At 53.6% G+C, this 20,819-nt stretch overlaps 1 protein-coding gene across 2 annotated transcripts; it reads left to right on the top strand.

The window, feature by feature from the left end:
* The first annotated feature begins 189 nt into the window (after nucleotides 1–189).
* On the top strand, nucleotides 190–19,834 carry LOC131417513 (signal transducer and activator of transcription 5A). 2 transcript variants are annotated; one of them, XM_058561010.1, is made up of 19 exons: nucleotides 190–285; nucleotides 1,086–1,223; nucleotides 1,564–1,720; nucleotides 2,860–2,949; nucleotides 5,632–5,806; nucleotides 10,162–10,292; nucleotides 10,567–10,718; nucleotides 11,209–11,364; nucleotides 11,790–11,969; nucleotides 13,151–13,238; nucleotides 13,338–13,460; nucleotides 13,846–13,938; nucleotides 14,421–14,627; nucleotides 15,257–15,351; nucleotides 15,446–15,576; nucleotides 16,046–16,201; nucleotides 16,903–16,969; nucleotides 17,295–17,402; nucleotides 18,444–19,834. In XM_058561010.1, the coding sequence occupies exons 2-19, from the start codon at nucleotides 1,096–1,098 to the stop codon at nucleotides 18,604–18,606; spliced, it is 2,400 nt and encodes a 799-aa protein (XP_058416993.1). In that variant the 5' UTR covers nucleotides 190–285; nucleotides 1,086–1,095; the 3' UTR covers nucleotides 18,607–19,834. The 2 variants fall into 2 exon arrangements, with proteins under 2 accessions (XP_058416993.1, XP_058416994.1); XM_058561011.1 differs by having other exon boundaries at nucleotides 16,918–16,969.
* Nucleotides 19,835–20,819: the final 985 nt, after the last annotated feature.

Raw genomic sequence — 20,819 nt, forward strand, 5'->3', positions numbered from 1 at the left:
CTGGCCACCCCGGGGCCGGCCGCGGCCGCCGCTGCGCACTCGCCGGGGAGCCAGCGACCGAGGGCGGAGGCAGGGAGGGAGCGACAGCGGCTGGGAGGGGTGTTGGCGAAAGCTCGCGCGCTGTGTTTGGTCTATCGGAGGCAGCTGACCTTTGAGGAGGAAATCGCTGCTCTCTGCTCCTTCCTGTAGTAACAGCCGCCGCCGCCGCCGCCAGCAGCCCGGGCCGGGAGCGAGAGCCGAGGGGCGGAGAGCCGGTCCCGCCGCCGGACGGCTCGGCGCGACCAGGTGGGTGGCCCGGCAGCGCGTCCCGGGCGGCGCGCGCGGCGAGGGGGCACTCGACTCCTGCCCTGGCCCCCGGGACCCGAAGCCCGACGGCTGGGCGGGGTGCAGGGGACCGTCCCGGGACCGAGAGGGAGTTTCGGCGCAGCGTGCAGCGCGGACCAGGAACGAGGGACGCGGATGGAGGGAGGGGGCCGAGGGTGGGCGCCGTCCTCGCCCGCAGTGGGCAGGGGGCGCTGTTGGGATCAACAGTGGGAGACCATGGGGCACAGCTGGGGGGGCAGCCGAGGAGAGGGAGAGCGTCTGTCTCCCCAGCCCTCTTTTCTAACAACCCCAGACACGTGCCCGCGGGGATGAGTCGTCCAGTGGGAGCCGTCGGTGGCGTTGCCCTAACTTTGGGCTAGATTATCCCTCCTTCCCAGAAATTGGGAGTCGGGGTTCCAGGCAGGGTAGGGGGGATTCTTGTAGCCCTCCCCAGAGGGCCCGTGGGCCTCTGCCAAGTTTCTCTTTCAGTTTCCAGCTGTCCCCCCTCTGGGGAAGCCCCAGTGGGGCTAGGGGAGAGGAAGAGGCGGAGGGCACCTGACTTTTGAGAGCCCCTCCCCAAGCCTCAGCAGGTTCCTTGTTGGAGGGAAGGGCAGCCCCCCCCATCTTTCTTCCCGCACAGGAAAGCGTGTCTGTAGGAGGGGAGGGGCATGGCCTGACCGCGGTCCAGGGATGGGTGGGCATGGCAGGGCCACGGGCAGGCCCAGCCCTCGCCTCTGCCGAGGAGACGAGGAGGGGCCTCTTCAGCTCTGTACTCGCCCTAGGTGAACGGACATGGCGGGCTGGATCCAGGCCCAGCAGCTGCAGGGAGATGCGCTGCGCCAGATGCAGGTGCTGTACGGGCAGCACTTCCCCATCGAGGTCCGGCATTACTTAGCGCAGTGGATCGAGAGCCAGCCCTGGTAGGTGCCCCTGCCCTGCGCCTTCCTCTGCGGGTCCCTACCATCCAGGCCCCTTGGCTTTTAGGTCTCCCCTTTGTGGTTTGGTGTGATTCTGGTCCTGTCTATTCCTCTTTGTGCGGAAGGGGCGGTGTCCCTGGGAAAGGGGAAGAGAGAAATGGGACCCTGGGAGGGGAGAGGGGATGTTGCTAGACTGTGATGCCTGTGGAGATGCCGGGAACAAGTCTTGTGGGCTCTGGAGCGCCCTTAGTCAGGAGCCTGGGATTTCCATGTCCCTCGTGGCGCTTGACCTGCTTGCCCGAGGAAGTGCCACAGTAGGCTTCTCCCACTGCCCTGCCCCAAGGGATGCCATCGACCTGGACAATCCCCAGGACCAAGCTCAGGCCACCCAGCTCCTGGAGGGCCTGGTGCAGGAGCTGCAGAAGAAGGCGGAGCACCAAGTGGGGGAAGATGGGTTTTTACTGAAGATCAAGCTGGGGCACTATGCCACGCAGCTGCAGGTGGGTGTGCGCTCGGAGCCATCTGCAGGGAAGCAGTGTCCGCCTTCTCTTTCCAGCATCAGAACCCCTGGGTTTTTTCCTGGCTTGGCCACTGACTCACCATGTGACCCTGAGCTTATCGGCAACTTTTCTGTGCTTCAATTTCCCCCACCCCCTCTTTCTAAATCAGACCTGTCAGATTCCTTTAGCATATTATGAGGCAAGGGGTGGGGCGTGTTTGTCCCCAAGAGAAGGGGGATGGGTGAAATGCCATTTGGGACAGATCAAGCAGATCAAGCAGGAGGGCTGGAAGTAGTCAAGATTCCTTTGTTAGAGAAAGGAAGACTGACAGGTTCTAGAAATGAGAGAATGAGGCAACGAGTCATCCCTCTTGGGACTCTTCTAAAGGTAGGAGAGCTGCTGAACTGGGGCGGGAGAGGAGCAGAAGTGCCCTGGAGGCGAGAGCTGGATAAATGAACCTTGAATTCAGGGTTTAGATGTAACATTTAGTTTCTCCTTCACGTGGAAGGTGAGGAGAAGGAGTATAGGGAGAGAGGAAGTTTTTGCAAAGCAGGAAAGGGGTGTGGGTGGTAATCATAGTCAAGCAGTCAAGCATTTGGAACTCACTTGTATTTCTCAGAAAACCCTTCTTAAATACAAGCAGCAGGGTGCCAGGGAAATAAAGTCCATCCCAGAAGAAGGAGGAAACAGGAGAAACCTGGGGGCAAGAGGGAAGCAAAATAGGAACCCAGGGCAGGAGTATGGTGGAAAGTACCTTGACCTTGGCATTAGATGCCCTGAGTCCTGAGTCATCTGCTCACTCATTTGTTTGCCTCTAGACAAGTACTTAACCTCTCTGAGCATCAGTTTTCTCATCTGTGAAATGGGGATAATAGTTTCTGCTTATGTCATAGGATTTCTATGCTGTGAAACTCAAAGGAGATGGTAGATTGGAAGTGTTTGTAAACTGTGGGTTTCTAATGCCCTGAAAACCCAATGTGAAGATCTGGGAGGGGAAACGAGTCAAAGAGAGATAGAGGCAACTGGTGACAGTTCCTGAGGCTTCCCTGGGAAAGCTGAGGCAGGGGCTAGAGGGGAGGGCGGGGTGGGCATGGCACTGCAGAGGGCGGCCACTGGTAGCTGCTGTTGGATTCTTTCAGAACACGTATGATCGCTGCCCCATGGACCTGGTCCGCTGCATCCGGCATATTCTATACAATGAACAGAGGCTGGTCCAAGAAGCCAACAATGTGAGTGTCCCATGGGTATGGGGAGAGAAGTTGGGAAGTTCTTCCATATGCCTTTCTCTCCAGACAACTGTGTTTTATAAAGACAGGCAGGAGAGAGCACCAAAGAGCTGAGAGACATGAACATGTGTGTAATGGACATGGACGTGGACGTGGACAATGGGCATGTGTAAGAGGCAATATTACATGCAGGTGTAGAGTGACCCCCTGGCTTCAGTCCCTGGCTCTACCACTTAATAACTGTGTGACTTGAGCAAGTTACTTAACCTCTCTGAGCCTCTGTTTTTTCTATTGTAAATGGGGATAGTAATAGTATCTACCTTATGGAGTTATTGTGAGGGTTAAATGAGATGCTGTGTGAGCTGAGGATAGACAAACAGACAAACGAAACAGAAGAGGAAGCCCTAAAAACACATATACACATCTGGAAATTCAGTGTATGTCAAAGATGGCATTACAATCATTAGGGAAAAGTTTGTCATTCATTAAATGGGACTGGGGCCAAAACAAGACATATTCTGTGGATGCGTCTGTGAGGAGAAATGGAGCCGAGATCTGTGTCAGAAGAGCTGACACTGGCAAACTCAGAGAGGTGAGGCCCAGGGATGCGGAGCAGGGACCCATCCCCCAAGTTCTGAAATCACAAAGGCGTTGAACATCTGCTTGGACAATGATACAAATGTTATATTAACTGCAATAAAGCAAGGTGAATTTCATAACATGATATAACATATGTAAAGACCACAGAATAGTGCCTGGAGTACAGGCGTATTTATTATTTATTTATTGTTGTGGACGCTGATTACAGGAATGGTACAGTTCATTCAGGAAACATTTATTGAGGTCCTGCTGTGCATCTGATGCTGGGCTAGGACTGGAGACACAGACGAAGGCCTGGTCCCCCCTTAAAAGGAATTCAGGCAATAATAGATTCTCCAGGGGTGAGTGGAGTGCTAAGGAGGCACGTATGGACAAGTCCCTTACTCAGATTGAGGAGGCTGTCAGGTGGGTGTCCTGAGGAAAGGGATGTCTGAACTGTAGTGGAGAAAGAAGGAGGAAGGGGGAGGAATGTGTTTTCTAGTCAACAGTAACAGCAGTGTATGTGAGGGCAGGAAAGCATGAGCCATCTTATCACATTTGAAGACTTGCAAATAGTCAGTGCTACTGGGGAGCCCCCATAGGTAAAGCCAGAGAGGAGGCAGAAGCCAGATCACAAAGGGTCTTCCAGGACAACCCTTGTGTCCCTTGACTTGTTGCAATCACCGAGCTATCTGTAAACGTCCGAATAAGCTTGGCCCCAATGAAGAAATACATGTCTAGTGCACAGATGTTGTCATGGTCAGGGAGAAATCATACCTTCTCCCAGCCATCAAGCTGTTCTTTTTTTTCCTTAAAGATTTTATTTATTTATTTTTATTTTTCCCCCAAAGCCCCAGTAGATAGTTGTATGTCATAGCTGTACATCCTTCTAGTTGCTGTATGCGGGACGCGGCCTCAGCATGGCCGGAGAAGCGGTGCATCGGTGCACGCCCGGGATCTGAACCCGGGCCGCCAGCAGTGGAGCGCGCGCACTTAACCGCTAAGCCACGGGGCCGGCCCATCATCGAGCTGTTCTTGAACACCTCTGATGTTCTAGGTCTTAGGGATTTTTGTGGTCCAGAAGACAATCCTAGCACTTAGGGAGCTCACATCCTAGTGCAGGGAGGCAGGCAAGAAAGAAGTAAACAAATACAAGAACAAGACACTTTCAGATAACAGTGTTGCTATTTTAAATTGGCCCATCAGAGAAGGCCACTCTGAAAAGGTGCCAGTTGAAGTGCGAGCCTCAGGAAGATCTGGTGCCAGAATGTTCCAGAGTGATGGAACAAGTGCAAAAGCCCCGAGGCAGGAACATGCTTGCATGTTCAAGGAACAGAAAGTAGCTGATGTGCTTGGGCAGCAGTGGAACTGGGGTGGAGGTAGGCAGAGGCTGTCGGCTAGGGCAATGGAGACTGTGCAAAGGAGTTTGGATTTTATTCTGAGAACAGTTCATTGGAAAGGCCCTGAGGACTTGGTCCCCTCTCAGCCAAGTGTTGAAGGAATAGATCAGACCAGGTCACCTAAATGGCTGCATGCAAGGAGGCCTTGTGGATTCCTCTTCTGTAACTTCATTTTGGGGTCTCCAGGACACCGCCTGTGAGAGGTTCACCCTCTTCCCTCTTCCCTCAGTCACAAGAAGATCTTGAGTGAAGATTCAGACAGTGTGTGTTCATGTGGTGCCATGTCCCCAGCACCTAGCACAGTCCATGGCATCGGGTCATGTAGAATGTAGAATGAGGGGTCGTCATCATTAGTAGGAAAACCCAGGTAACTCCTGGGACGTGTTGAGTTCTAGTTTCTCCGTAGAGAATTTAGATGGACCCTGTTTGGGATACTCTGATGGAGGGAAGATCTGCAATAGAAGTTTCTACTATGCTTTATGAAGGTACCATCGTCTGCCAGGTCACCTGTTTCTCCTCCTTCTTTCCCCGCGTCCACCCCAATTCTGGCAAATGACTATCCCTTTGACTCAAATCGTCCTTCTTTCCTACTCTAGATTTGGAGTTTGGGGTCTGTAGTATTGGCATTCACCGAGGCCTAAGGCTTTCTCCCATCCTCACTGCCCAGCCCACTGCTGCCTGCATTCTCCCCCTGATCTGTCTCCAGGGTACTTCTCCTGCTGGGATCCTGGTTGATGCCATGTCCCAGAAACACCTTCAGATCAACCAGACATTTGAGGAGCTGCGACTGGTCACGCAAGACACAGAGAATGAACTGAAGAAGCTGCAACAGACTCAGGAGTACTTCATCATCCAATATCAAGAGAGCCTGAGGATCCAGGGTGAGGCCCTGCAGCGTGGGCAATGTGTGTCTTAAGGATCGGAGTGAGGACCACTTTGTGAGTTCCTCCTGGGTTGGGGCTAGGTCCAAGTCTATCTCCCCAGAACCTTACCCAAAGCCTGGGAGGAGTAATGGCTCCCAGTGATTGAGCCCCTGCAGTGTGCCAGGCTCCAGGCTAAGTCCTTTGCATGCATTACTCAATTCAACCTTTATAAGAGCCCTGGGAAGTAGGTAGTTGCATTAACTCTATTTTGCAGGTGGTAAAACTGAGGTTCAAAGAGAACAAGTAACTTGGCCTGAGTTCCTTGTAAGTTGCAGAACTGGATCTCAACTAGAGATATGTCATAAAATCCCTGTACTTGACTAACCAATATTCTCTCCCTAATTGTAGATATTCAGTGAATATCTCAATGAATGAATGAATGAATGAGTATAGACGAAGTATTCCCCAATCAGAGGGAGGACTTAGGTTGGAGTCCCCTGGTTGAACCAGGCTGGAGAGAGGTGGAACTCCAGGAATGCCCCTTCTCCTCCCGCCCCCCAAAGCCCCAGTAGATAGTTGTATGTCATAGCTGCACATCCTTCTAGTTGCTGTATGTGGGACGCGGCCTCAGCATGGCCGGAGAAGCGGTGCGCCGGTGCGCGCCTGAGATCCGAACTCTGGGCCGCCGGCAGAGGAGCACGTGCACCCAACCGCCAAGCCACGGGGCCGGCCCAGGAATGCCCCTTCTTAAGCTTCACTGATAGGAGGTGGAGCTGGAAGGAGGAGGTGACAGTGGAAAAATTCTATCTCTTAGGTCTGTAGTTTGCCAGTTGCTGCCATGATAAGGGTGTGGGGAAAGAAAAATTAATTCAGAAGGAATTAACCCTGGGTACAATATGAGGAATCTTGAGACATGGCCCATATTCTTCCCACTCGAGACTGACCTCAGAGCTGTACCACCCCATCCTAGTGAGAACAGGAAGTGTCAAGCTGCCTTTTCCTTTGCTCTTTTTTTCCTGGCTTCTTAAGGTAGACCCTTAGGTCATTGACTTTAGACCTTTCTTCTTTTCTAATATATATACTCAGAGCTATAAATTTCCCTCCAAGCAGTGCTTTAGTTGCATCTTATTATTTTGGATATGCTTTATATTCATTATCATTCAGTTTAAAATATTTTCTAATTTCTCTTCTGGTTCTTCTACCCATACATTAGTTAGAAGTATATTCTTTAATTTCCAAATATTTGATTTTTTCTAGATGTCATATCACTGTTGATCTCATTTTCATTTCATTATAGAATTCCATTGTTGTCAGAGAACATACTCTGTATGATCTGAGTTCTTTTAAATTTATTGAGACTTGTTTTATGGCCCAGCATATGCTCTGTCTTGGTGAATGTATCTTGTGGATTTGAAAAGAATCCGCATGTTCTATAATTGTTTCATTCAAAAACAGCAATAATAAATTCAATAATGTTAACATATATAACATAATATATAATGTTAACATAATAAAGTTTGACCAAAAAAAACCCCCAAAACCAAAAAGCCAACAACATCTATATTTTCCAAAACAAAATTTAATGAGTGGCATTGCTTTACATTTTTACAAATGTCTTTAATGTTAGACTTAATAGGAGATAGTTACATCTTGCTTTCAATCTGTTGTAATATCTCATATCTGTAGCCTCCAGAAAACTCCACTGTATACTTATGAGATTAAAAGAGAAAAAGGTAAATAAGGTCTTATAACCTTATGAAAATAGTTTTGGCTTTGTGGACCCTCTATTAGGGTCTTGGGAACCCTCCAGGGATCCCTGGTCCACATTTGAGAACCATTGATCTATATCTTTATTGATTTTTTTGTTTAATTGTTCAGAAGTTAAAAGAAAGATATCAAAATATCCTATTGTGGAATTGTCTACTTCTCCAATTATTTCTGTAACTATTTCCTCTATATATTTTGAAGCTTTGTTATTAGATGCATATACATTTATGATTATTATGTCTTTCTGATTGATTGACACCTTAATAATTATGAAATATCTTTCTTGATCTCTGGTAATATTCTTTGTCTTGAAGTCTATGGTTTATCAGATATTAATATAACTACTTCAGCCTTCTTGTTCTATATTGGCACAGCATATCTTTGTCCATGCTTTTTTTTAACCAGAAATGTACATCACATACCTAGTTGAGTCTTGCTTTTGTATTTATTCTGAAATCTCTGCTTTTAATTGAGGTGTTTAGTCCATTAATATTTAATGTAATATTTAATACAGTTGTATGAGGTCTACATTTAATACTTATTTTCTGTTTTATCCCTTTTCAGTTTTTGTTCCTCACTTCTCCTTTTTTGTTTGTTTATTAAAATTTTTTTAGAATTCTGTTTTCATTTAACTAAGCCCTCCTCCTAACCCTGCCCTATCAGTAGTTTCTATACCCTATGACTAGCACAGTGCCTGAATCTTAGTAGGTGTTGAGTAAATGTTGGCGGGATGATTCTAGCATGTCCTCCTCTCATCTGAATCCATCCCAGACTGACCCCAGAGAAAGGACCGCCCTCTTCCTACATTAGGGAACAGGAGATTTCAGACTGTTAGTTCTACCCAAGGCCTTTGACTGGTTGACAGTACTTCTGATCCCATTCTTGGGTTTTCTCTTTCCTATTTCTGGGTTTGGGTTTGGATTCTGGTTTGGGTTTGTCCCCATTATGCAGTGTCAGTGCAGTCTCATTTATCAAGGTCACCCATCAGAAACACAGACTATTGATCTGTTTGTGCAAGGAAAGGCTCAGCTGCCTCCAGTGGAGCAGACAATTGCCTCACGTCTCCTGGCATCCTTCCCAGAAGCTTCTGCAAATTGCCAGGAGAGACTAAGTGGGTCACTTGTATGGGGAGGCTGGGCCCAGGTGTTGGCTCACCCCCACCTCCCTGTGGGTGGCAGGATTCCCGAGGTGGCCGTCCAGATTACTCTGCTATGTTCTGTGCCTGGACACTACTCTTCCTGCTCAGTCCCCTGCAGTACAACTGGAACCATATTTCTCAGTTCTCTTCTAGTTCTGGGCTTTTCCTGGCTGTCGAGAGTTGCTTTAGTCTATCCCAGCTTGTGAGTCCATGGCACAGGGCCTAGGTCAGTGTGACACGGCCCTGAGAGGCCTGCCAGGAACTTGATTGACCAAGACGTGATGACGCTCCCATTTTCTTGACTCAGCCTGAGTAAGGACACTGAGATGTTCAAAAAGGCTACAGGCAGAGGGTGGTAATCCCAGCATTTAGGACAGTGGTTACCTTTGGAGGGAGGGATGGATTTGCAAGCAGGACAGGATGTACAGGTGGCTTTAACTGTGGAAATGTTCGCTTTCTTAAGTTGGGTTATTGATACACAGGTGTCCTTGTATCATTCTTTCTACTTTCCCTGTGTCTTAAGTTTTTCATAACAGACTTTTTGAAAAAGCTAATGAGGCCTCACTGACTCCCTGTTCCTGCCATTGATGAGATTCCTGTCAGCTGGTGTGGAGAGAAGCTGCCTCCCTTTCCTGAGAGAATCTTGCTGCTTTTGTGTCCCCAGTGGTCCCTGGACACACACTCTCTCTCCCCTCTCTCTCTCCTGGTTAGTCTGGCTGAACTCGAGGTGACTTGACCTGGACAAACATGTTAGGCACCTTCCAGCACCTGGAGAGCCTCCTTCCCCGAGGAGGGGCTGCCGTGCTCCGGGAAGTGGGACAGAGCAGCGGAGTGGGGCTGTCCCCGCTGAAGCTTTGCTGCGTGAGGTTGGGGCGGGGCAGCTGCTCATCTCCATCACCCTCTAATCCCGTGCTGTAACCCGTTAACCAAGGACTGACTCTCACCCAGAGCTGCGTGTGCCGGGCAGCTTCTTGAGCATTTTCTGTGTCATCACCTATTTACTCCTCACAGCAGCCCACTGAGGCAGGTGCCATGATTCTCCTGTTTTACACATGGGGAAACTGAGGCACAGGAGAGTGAAGTGATTTGCCCAAGTTCACCCAGCCAGGAAACGGCAAGGGCACCCTTGAGACCAGGCAGTGTGGCTCCAGTCCAGACCCCAGTGTGGTGTGAGGAGGGCTGGGCAGCCAGCTGTGTGGGCTGGAGTGAAGGCCACACGGCAGGATTCTCCTCAGCTGTAGCCCCAAGTGTCTGTCTCCCCACTCCCTGGAGGGGAGCTCAGAGTCGGGAGGCCAGGGAGGGGAGCCCACTCATCTCTGGGTGCCCTTTGCTGCTAGAACCCCAACTTGCCACTGGTCAGATGTGTCCCCTTGAGGGTCTGGTCTCCAGAACAGGGGAGTGTGGTTCCTCTGGGCTTCCTGCTGGGCGCTGGGAGATCGTGGTCGTGGTGTCCTGTCCCCTCCTCCAGCTCAGTTTGCGCAGCTGGCCCAGCTGAATCCCCAGGAGCGTCTGAGCCGGGAGACGGCCCTCCAGCAGAAGCAGGTGTCCCTGGAGGCCTGGCTGCAGCGCGAGGCCCAGACGCTGCAGCAGTACCGAGTGGTGAGTGGGCTCTGCGTCCCTCTCCTCCCGGGCGTGGAGGACCGTGTCCCGAGCTGTCCAGGGGGCCGGAGAGGGATAGAGCCAGGAGGAGAGCAGGACCCAGGAGATCAGGAGGCCACATCCTCCTTTCCCGTAGGGGCACGTGAGGCAGAGCAGGTCAGGGAGGGGGAAGGCCCGTGCCTGGGGCCTGGTCCCGGGCCCGCCTCCTGAGTGAGGGTCTGCAGGGTTGTTCCCTGGGAGCCTGGAAGGGCCTGCTCTCCCCACATCCCTTCAGGAGCTGGCCGAGAAGCACCAGAAGACCCTGCAGCTGCTGCGGAAGCAGCAGACCATCATTCTTGATGACGAACTGATCCAGTGGAAGCGGCGGCAGCAGCTGGCCGGGAATGGAGGCCCCCCCGAGGGCAGCCTGGACGTGCTACAGTCCTGGTAATGGGTGTGGGGAGGCAGGCAGGGAGGGGCGGGCAGGGCCAGGCAGGGACTCCGAGGGGTGCTACCAGCTGCTTATTCTGCCTCCTGCATTTCCATGTGCAGCTGGCTCGCTCTGTCCTGGAACAGGGCTCATTTCACCAGTGGTTCCAGTTCCTGATACAGACTTTGGTGCCCCCAGATCACACCACCTCCCCTGGGAAGGAGTCACTGTGTTGGGGAGTGGGGCAGGGCCGGGTGTGCAGAGTAACACTCGGGCTGGTGGGACCCAAATCAGGGTCGTTCCTCCTGTGTGTTTCTCTGTGTTTCTAGAAGGCAGGGCCGCTCCGCTCTGCTCAATGGCCAGAGTGGTGGTTCAGGCAGAGGGTCTTCCTGGGTGAGGCCTTCCTGGGTCTTGAGGGGTTCTCCCCAGACTGGGAGCCTCCCCATCTCTGGCCTGGGGGATGGGGGTGAAGCCACTGTCCTTCCTGTTGCCCTGGGGCTCTTGCAGGTGCGAGAAGTTGGCCGAGATCATCTGGCAGAACCGGCAGCAGATCCGCAGAGCTGAACACCTCTGCCAGCAGCTGCCCATCCCCGGCCCGGTGGAGGAGATGCTGGCCGAGGTCAATGCCACCATCACAGACATCATCTCAGCCCTGGTGACCAGGTGACTGCTGCCTCTTGGCTGCGCCTAGCTCCCCATGTGGTTGGCATGGGAGAGGGAAGGGGTGCTTTGCAGATGGGAACTCTCGCTTGAATCCTTATCTCTCTCTGCCTCACACCCTCCCTCCCTCCCCACCTCTGTCCCCAGTTGCTCTGGCCTCTTGGTGTTGACCTTGCCCAGTTTCTCTTGTGGACACTACAAGGGCTGCCCTTGTCACCTGCAGCCCATGCCAGCTGCTGAGGTCATTTCACTGCCTCCCCTCCCGCCATCCCCCCGACTCTCGGTGGCCTCCCTGGGAATGGGCTGCGTCATATGCTCTTATGTCATGTGCTGAGCCCTCGGGGGGCTGCCTCCCCATGCAGAGGGACCAGAGCCCTGTCCCCTGAGCCAGCATCACATTGTCTATCTGGTCACTTGTATCCCTGCAGCACATTCATCATCGAGAAGCAGCCCCCTCAGGTCCTGAAGACCCAGACCAAGTTTGCAGCCACCGTGCGCCTGCTGGTGGGCGGGAAGCTGAACGTGCACATGAACCCCCCCCAAGTGAAGGCCACCATCATCAGTGAGCAGCAGGCCAAGTCGCTGCTGAAGAACGAGAACACCCGCAAGTATGTGCCCTCCCTCCACTCTCTGCCTCTCCGCAGCTCAGTCTGGAACCCACTTCTATTCTATAGCTGGGGTCCTGGATGATGGGGACAGCACGACCACCCTCTCTGCAGCCTTTTGTCCTGGCATTGCAGATGTGGCCCAGTGTCTCCCCCGTTCACTCTGTCTGTCCTGGTCTAAACCTCGCTCCTCCTGCTCAGAGGCCTTCCCCAGTCCCTGCCGTGCCCGGCACATAGGTCAACAAGGACTGGACTGCTGGGAGTTCTAGGACCTGTGCTAAGCACTGGGACACAGCTGTGATTCACACAGAACTTGGCTCTCTCCTGGCCCAACCTTGACTTGCAGAGCAAGCAGCAGACATGAGAAATGATTACTGGGGTGTGATAAGGGAGATGTATAGGGTCTGTGGAAGTGGGTCATGGTGGGGTGGAGCAGAATGACAATTAGTTGCAGGCTGCAGGATGAATAGGAGGTGGCTAGTGACAGAGTGTGGAGAGGGAAGACTTTCAGGCAGAGAGAACATGGGCCTTGTCCTGAAGGAGGAGCATAGAGAAGGTGTGTGTGGATAGAGAACCCAGGGTTGGGTTCCTGGGGTTAGGGTAGGCCACCCATGACGGGTGCAGTGAATGAATGAATGAAGGAGTGAAGAGTGAAATGGGAGACTTGGTCGTGTGTACTGAGTGCCTACCATGTGATCCGTGAGTGTTCGGAGCGACAGGAAGAGCAAGTGCAAAAGTCCTGAGGTAGGCACCGAGCTTGCATGCTCAGCAAACGGACAAGGCAGTGTGGCTCACTTGTCCTGAGTGAGGGGAGAGGAGCCCAATGAGGCCAGGGAGGTGGGCAGGGGTTGATCACGGGGATCCTTGTAGGCCAGGGTCAAGATTTTAATTTTAAGTGTACTGGAAGCTGCTGGGGGCCCGCAAAGGTCCCCACATCAATCTTGATGCCCAAGGAATTTTTAACTTAATGATACAGACCCAGACCCTGCCCTTGAAGACTTTGCTTGGGTACTCTCAGGGTGATAAGAAAGTAAGCCCAGAGACACACCAAGGAACACTCTTAGGGGATAGGGCAGGGGCCGCTGGCAGGCCTTTCTGGAGTGAAGACCCCAGCCCAAGGTGCAGACAGGACCATGCTCCTGACCTGGGGCCTGTGTGGAGACGGGGGTCCCTCTCCTTGGCAGCGAGTGCAGTGGAGAGATCTTGAACAACTGCTGTGTGATGGAGTATCACCAGGCCACTGGCACCCTCAGCGCCCACTTCAGGAACATGGTGAGGACAGGGCCCGGCCCTTGGGGGGAAGGTCTGCCCAGAGCTGAGTCCTTGTAACCAGGTGCTGTCTTCCTGTCCCCCTCGGACCCCACCGTATAGTCGCTAAAGAGGATCAAACGCGCTGACCGGCGGGGCGCAGAGTCTGTGACAGAGGAGAAGTTCACGGTCCTGTTTGAGTCTCAGTTCAGTGTGGGCAGCAATGAGCTTGTGTTCCAGGTGAAGGTGAGGCCCCGCTCTCCCACCCCCCACAGACCACCCAGAGTGGTGAAGGGACCTGCCTGAGGCCACCCGGCTGGTTCGGGAAAGCCAGAAAGCTATGAATCCTCGCAGGGTCTCGGACCCGTTACCCCGTGATGCTATCAGAAAATCTGCTTTCCCTCTGCTGGTGTCTGTTTGCTAGGTTATAGTTTGGCACCAGCCCACAGAACTTAGGCCATGGGCCAAGAAGAAATACGTTGTGTTCTTTTTGTTTGTTTTTGCTTTGGTTTTGTTGGGAGGAGCTTGTGTTTGGGATTGTGGCTGAGGAATGAGGATTGGGAGTCTAGCCTGAGTGGAGGGCAAGATGGTGGTCATACGCCCTCGACTCTCATTCTTCTGACTCCCGCAGACCCTGTCCCTTCCTGTGGTTGTCATCGTTCATGGTAGCCAGGACCACAATGCTACTGCCACCGTGCTGTGGGACAATGCCTTTGCTGAGCCGGTGAGTCTCCATAGGACCCCCAACTCAGGCCCCCAGGCACTCGGGGTCTCCCAGGGTCAGCCCCAACCCCTCGGGCCCCTGCTGAGTGGTCCTCCCACACCCCAGGACCAGACCAGAGCTGAGGTGAGGGGAGAGGGGCAGCTGGTGTGAGCGCCCTTCCCTTGGCATGTCCTCGGGCTCTGTCTGGGGTCTGCTGGGTCCGTGGGTTGGTCTTCGGGCTCTTGTCCCTGGCCTGCCTGTGGCTGTGGTTTGGGTCCCTGATCTCTGTCCTTGGTCGCATGATCTGGGCTCTACCCCTGCATGCCCTCCCCTCTGCCCCTGCCCCCCATCTTTCTTTGCTTTATGTTTGTATCTCCTTTTCTGGATCTTTCTCAGTCCCCTCTGTCTCTTAGTGTCTGTATATCCGTGTGTGTGTGTTGAAGTGTAAATATTTCCTCTGCCTTCAGTCTGCCTCTTCTCCCCCTTTCTTCTCTCCCTCTCAGGGCAGGGTGCCATTTGCCGTGCCTGACAAAGTGCTGTGGCCGCAGCTGTGTGAAGCCCTAAACATGAAATTCAAGGCCGAAGTGCAGAGCAACCGAGGCCTGACCAAGGAGAACCTTGTGTTCCTGGCGCAGAAATTGTTCAACAGCAGCAGCAGCCACCTCGAGGACTACAACAGCATGTCCGTGTCCTGGTCCCAGTTCAACAGGGTGAGGGACCCGCTGCCAGCTGCCTGCCCGGGCCCAACTGTGCCCTGCCACCCCTCCCCCACCTCACAGTCAGGTTACTGCCCAGGGCAGCACCCCACCCTGCACCCCCAACCACCCTCCCCTGCAACCAGGAGAAACGGGGGCTAGCACCCCAAGAAATGCAGGCAGGGGCTGCAAGAAACCGTGCTCAGCCGTGAGAGCCAAAGCAGGACGATGGAAGGACCTGGAGTTGGGAGTCAGGATCCCTGGGTTCTTGTTCTAGATCTGTTAACTAATTTGCCAGGCCCCTACCCTTCTCTGTGCCAGTTTCCCCATCTGTAAAATGGAGGGGCTGGGCAGGCATGATTTGGAGGTCTTGTCCAGCTTGGACAATTCTTTACACCTCCTGCCCGCACCCTGTGGCACTGTCTTGGACGCCTGTGTCTGAGAGGATAGGGCCGAGTTTACTCTCTGGTTCCCTAGGATACAGGTTGGAGGCTAGGTCAGTTTATGGACTGCTGGAGTGTGGGGCCCCCAGGGGGAGAACAGGGAGAGGGTCTAGGTGAGGATGAGAGGGCACTGACTGTTTCCTGGCCCACCTGTGACGACGGGGACACAAGCCCTGACTTCGGTTTCCTGGGGGCTCTCAGGAGAACCTGCCGGGCTGGAACTACACCTTCTGGCAGTGGTTTGACGGGGTCATGGAGGTGCTGAAGAAGCATCACAAGCCCCATTGGAATGACGGGTGAGGAATGGGGGGCATGGGGGTTGGGAGGGCATGGGCTCAGGGGACAGTGGCTGCTGGCCGAGCAGTGACACCGTATGCTCCGCGCACCCAGGGCCATCCTAGGTTTTGTGAATAAGCAACAGGCGCATGACCTGCTCATCAACAAGCCAGACGGGACCTTCTTGTTGCGCTTCAGCGACTCAGAAATCGGGGGCATCACCATCGCCTGGAAGTTTGACTCTCGTGAGCGCCTTATTTTGCCCCCACTCCAGCCTCAGAAGCCCTGTCTCCCATCTCCTTGCCTCCCATTCTCCGTCAGGCCTGCATCTGTAGAGGGTACCTGGTGGGAAAGATAGGAACTGAGTATGGAGTATGGGAGGAGTGTTGCTCAGAAATGCATTCCCTTTCTATCATTTTCCATTTTGAAGAACCTAAAATCACTGGCCCGGTAGCCTCTAGAACTTCTGGGTGAGTCCTTCATGCTCTCCCTTCTCTGCTCTGACCCAGCCTGGTTGGTATCTATTCACCTGGTTTGCTGGGTAGAATGTTCTCATGGTTACTTCCTTGCTGTATGCTGAGGAGCACAAGGGGTGGGGTTGTGGTGCAGGCTAGTAAAAGCCTGGATGTTCTGCGAGCCTGCCCTAAAATCCCACAACCCTGATCCTCCTCCTGATGGCTGCGGGTTGTGGGAACGAGCTTGTCCTTTTCACAGCTGACCGCAACCTGTGGAACCTGAAGCCGTTCACCACACGGGATTTCTCCATCCGGTCCCTGGCCGACCGGCTGGGGGACCTGAACTATCTCATCTACGTGTTTCCTGACCGGCCCAAGAATGAGGTCTTCTCCAAGTACTACACTCCTGTGCTCGGTGCGTCCTGCTCTCATGCTCCCAGGCCCTTCCTCAGCCCATGGACGGAGCTCTCGGGCTAGGCACCGGGGAATCCCCAAGAAGAGCCCAGGGGCCATTTCCCCTCTGGATTTTGGTTAATGGGGTGGTGCAAAACACGTGGAGAGGATTTCAGGGCTCACAGTTGAGGAGAGGGAAAATGAAACCTCTGTCCCAGCTTTCTTCTCTGCAAAGCGAAAAGCTGAGTGGACTCTCACTTCTGCCTGCGCCCTTGGAGGAAGAGGCTGCAGGGCTGGGGGAGGAGCCGGGATAATTCAAGCCCACAGATAATGCACTGCTCCCATCTTAATCAGCTGCTCTCACCACTTCCCACCCTCAAACCTGCCTCCAAGTTGAGTGTAGGAAGCAAAATGGACAGGTTTTTCCTTTTCAACATGTCACCAGTGCATTGGTTGGGTTTGCTCCTTGGTGTTGGTTCTGTTTTCTTGGCAGGGGTTGGGGCAGGGAGAGAGAAAGCAAATGGCCAGAAAAGGAAGCAGAAGGAATGAGACTGAAGCCAGGGGTCTGAGTGGCCCTCAGGCTGGGTCTGTCAGCAGGTGTTTATTGGGAGTCTGTGGGAAATCTCATCCCTGCTGAAGCCTCCAGCAATGTGAGGAGGAGGCAGACTGCACCAGGTAGGCTGTCACCCCGGGAGCTCCCAGAGACTTTGGTTCTCATCACAGTTCCCCCCTCGGCAGCTAAAGCAGTGGACGGATATGTGAAGCCACAAATCAAGCAAGTGGTCCCCGAGTAAGTGTCCAGGGTCCAGCTCTGGTCTCCTGCTGCCTCTTGTCTCCTTCCCTGGCTCTCCTCACCCCTCACCACCGACCCCCTCCTCTTCAGGGGCCCGGCGTTCCCTTCCCCACCCTAGAAACTTGGCTCAGCCTTGGGGAGAGAACTGGGCTTGGTCACGATGGAGCCAGTACCCAGTGCCCCACTCCTGCAGCCAGAATCCTGGGCCCAGTGGGCACTTTGTCCTTCTGCACCCGAAAAAGACATAAAGATGCCCCCTGACCCCTCCCCAAGTCAGCTGCTGCCCTGAGGCCGCTGAGCCTGGCTCTGCTTCCTCCTGCAGGTTTGTGAGCGCATCTGCAGACTCTGCTGGGGGCAGCGCCACCTACGTGGACCAGGCCCCCTCCCCAGCCGTGTGTCCCCAGGCTCATTATAACATATACCCACAGAAGTAGGTTGTGCTCTCATGGGGCTCCGCGGGGAGGAACTGGGCGCTTGGCCTCAGGCTGGCCCCCCGGAGGGCTGGTGGGCAAAGGAATCCAGAGCTCCTCTAGTCTGAGACCACCCACCCCAGGCCAGGGTCTGGTGTGTGCTCAGAGGGGAGGGAGAGATCAACCAGTAAAAAGCATAGAGCATTTTGAAGCTATGCATAGGAGGGTCCTTGCTCTGGTGCTGACTAGCTGTGTGACCTTGAGAAAATTATTGAGCCTCTCTGATGCTGTTTTCTCATCTGTAAAATGGAGGCAAGACTACCTACCACATGGGCTTGGGGTCAGGATTAAGTGAGAGAGCGCAGGTAAAGCATTTAGCACAGTGAGGCTGTTGTAAGGGCTTGATTCAGGGCAGCTGTGGATGGGTGGTGGTTCTTAGGAGGCGGGTGGGAACAGGGTATCAATTGCTCCTCTCTGAAGTTTCCAAGGTAGAGAATTAAGTCTCTCTGAGCTGTGGGTGGCCTGGGCTGGATGTCTGGATGCCTGGGAGGTGCAAGCTGCAGCGGACGACCACAGGCTTGCGAGTCACAAAGAACGGAATTCCAGTCCTGGCTCCACCTGCCAGCCACATGGTCCTGAGCATGTCTCCTAAGACGATCGAGCCCCAGTTTCCTCCTCTATAAAATGGAGTAAATACCTACCTTACAGGAGGCTAATGTGGTCAAAAGGCCTAGCCCATCGTGGGTGCTCAGTGAATGGTGCCTCTGGTGTAACGGACTAGCCTCGCGCGTGGACAGAGCTCGTTGACCCAACCACCTCGTTTTATGGATGAGGACAGGGACAGGAGAAATGAATTCCCTGAGATCACTGAATGCAGTAGCGAGAGATGAGACTAGAACTCAGGTTTCTCCCAAGGAGCCAGTGACTGACTTATTCAATTTGGGGTTGGGGGCGGGTCTGGCCAGAGCTGCCCCTGTTCCCATGAGACTCTTGGTCTGAGTGGGGAGCAGGCCAGGGGTGAGTCAGGCCAGCTCCCTTTGACATCGCTCTCTCTCTACCAGTCCTGACACCGTTCTCGACCAGGATGGAGAGTTCGATCTGGATGAGACCATGGATGTAGCCCGGCACGTGGAGGAACTCTTACGCCGCCCGATGGACAGTCTGGACCCCCGCCTCTCCCCGCCTGCTGGTCTTTTCACCTCTGCCAGAGGCTCGCTCTCGTGAACGCTTGAATCCCACACTTTTCTTCGGAAACAGTACTGAGTGTGAAGGGTTCATATTGTGATTTTAGTATTGCTCTGCATCTTGATGCCTTTGCAGGCAGCACGTGTATGCGTGCATATGTGTGTGTGTTTGTGCACAAGGTGTGCCTGCCTCGCCTCTGCTGTCTTGCGTATGTGGTTGCAGCAGCAGCAGTGCCTTTGTCTTCAGATCAAGGCCTTCCAAGAGCCCACTGGGTCTGTCTCTGTTGAGGAGGAGATGAGCTTCTATTGTCGCAGGTACTCAATGCAGGCAAACCTACTCCTGCCAGGGCCTTTATCTGCTCAGCAGCTATTTGAATGAAATTATTCAAGGAGGGGAATGGAGACAGGTAACGTCTCTAAGCTGGAGTTTTACTCCTGAGTTAGAAGCTTCGCCTCCCAGATGTGTGTGTGCATTTATGCATGTGCATCTGATCTTGTACACGTGTGTTGGTCTATCAATTCTTTCCCTCAGGAGGAGGGTTGGGGTTCAGTTTTGAGTAATATTTTATACTTTAATGCATATGGACTCCAGACTTCTTGTAAAGTGAGAGCTTATCTAAACCCTGGCCATCCCCTAACACAGCAGAAATGGGTCATTGAGTCAGGCCTGTCAGAGCTGCTCTGTGTGGCCTCTTGGCCTCCAGCCAGGGGGCTTGGGCTTCAAGTCAATGATGCTGTTGCCCACGTCCCTGCTATCTCTTTCCACTCGATATCCCCTCCCCTCCATCAGGCCCCAGCCTTCTTCCCTGCCTCTCTGTATGCGAGCTTGCTTATGGGAGAGGTGGCAGAGAGGAAGGGACTGGTCTAGGACATGGGGGCCCAGGACTTGCAGAATTGATCCCCTCCCCTCCTGGAAAAAACTGCAAGAGATCGCAGCCAGTCAGCGGCTTGCTGCATGCCTGTGGAATCTGGAGTGGGGGTAAAAGCTGCTCTCGGTCCACTCTGCTGGGAGGCGGAACCTGGAACAGGCCTCCACACAGTTGCATAACTGGCTGTGGTCTGAGAAGGCCTTGCTCCCAACCTCATGTGTCCTTCCTTTGAGGTTTACGACATGCAGCCGGGGCAGCTGGTGGTGGAAGATCGGGAGTCCCAGGTTTAAACATCTCTGAAGGAAGGTGGGGATGAGAAGAGGGATTCTTTTATACTTTGTACATAGGCCACCCATTTGTGTAAAACCGTGTTTTTGAATAAAATATTTTTTTCATAAATTTGCTAGTATGGCTCCTGGTTTGGGGAGCCCTGGGTAATGGGGAGCCCTGGAGTTGGAGTCATTTTGTTCCTTCCCTCCCGCATGGCTGATGCTGTAATATGTAGGCTGAAGCTACAACTCTGCTTCCTTGTCTGTGTTTTAACAGTGCCGACCACCCCTGGAATACTGTCAGTGCTTCTCAGAAGAAAGATTAGAGCACTAGGACCTGAGGTCTGGGGAAGAGGGGCCAGGAATCGCACAAGGAGTAGGGAAAAAACTGTGGTCCAGGCCTCTCCTTATCAGCTGTTGCTATAAGCAATCTTGAAGCTGGCAGCTGAGGGCCAGAACCACCAAGATTCTCAACCCTCCTGGAGCCAGGGGCAGCACAGAGCCTCACAGCAGTCCTTCCTCCCCTGGCCTCTTCCTGAAGACCAGCAGGTGGCACCATCCCACTGCCACTGCGTTTTCTAACCATTGGCCTCAGACTGAGAGGAAGGCCGAGGCCCAAAGGAGGACAGTCTCCACATGTGGCCTCCCCTGGCACTAAGGTGCCACTAGTCCAGGCAGGGGCTGTCACTGGGGCCCTTGGGGAGCAAGGGGGGTTGGGGAGCAAGGACCTGCTGACGACGTTTCTTCAGAGCTCAAAGCAAGGTTAGGGGGGCTTGCAGCCTGCCCCAAGGAGCCGCAGGGGCCCAGAGCAGGGCTGGCGGGGGTGGGTGGGGAGGGAAAGCAGCCGCCAGCTGCCACCAGCTGCTGCCGCCTGAGTGGCAGTAATCTCCTGTTCCATCTCTGCAGGGGAACGCGGCTGGTATCTCACACACCCGCTCTGTCTCCATGGTACTCGGCACAAGGCGGGGGGTGGGGGGAGAGCCAGCGAGTGGGTGCATTGCTGTCTGTGAATTATCACCACCAACTGCCCGGGGCACAGCAGCAGCCAGTTGAGTGTTTCAGTCCATCCCACTGGGGGAACTGAAGAGAAAGTGATAATGGGGCAACTGTGGACG

The sequence above is a fragment of the Diceros bicornis genome, chromosome 18, assembly GCF_020826845.1.
Source record: "Diceros bicornis minor isolate mBicDic1 chromosome 18, mDicBic1.mat.cur, whole genome shotgun sequence".
In the NCBI taxonomy this organism is placed as follows: Eukaryota; Metazoa; Chordata; class Mammalia; order Perissodactyla; family Rhinocerotidae; genus Diceros; species Diceros bicornis.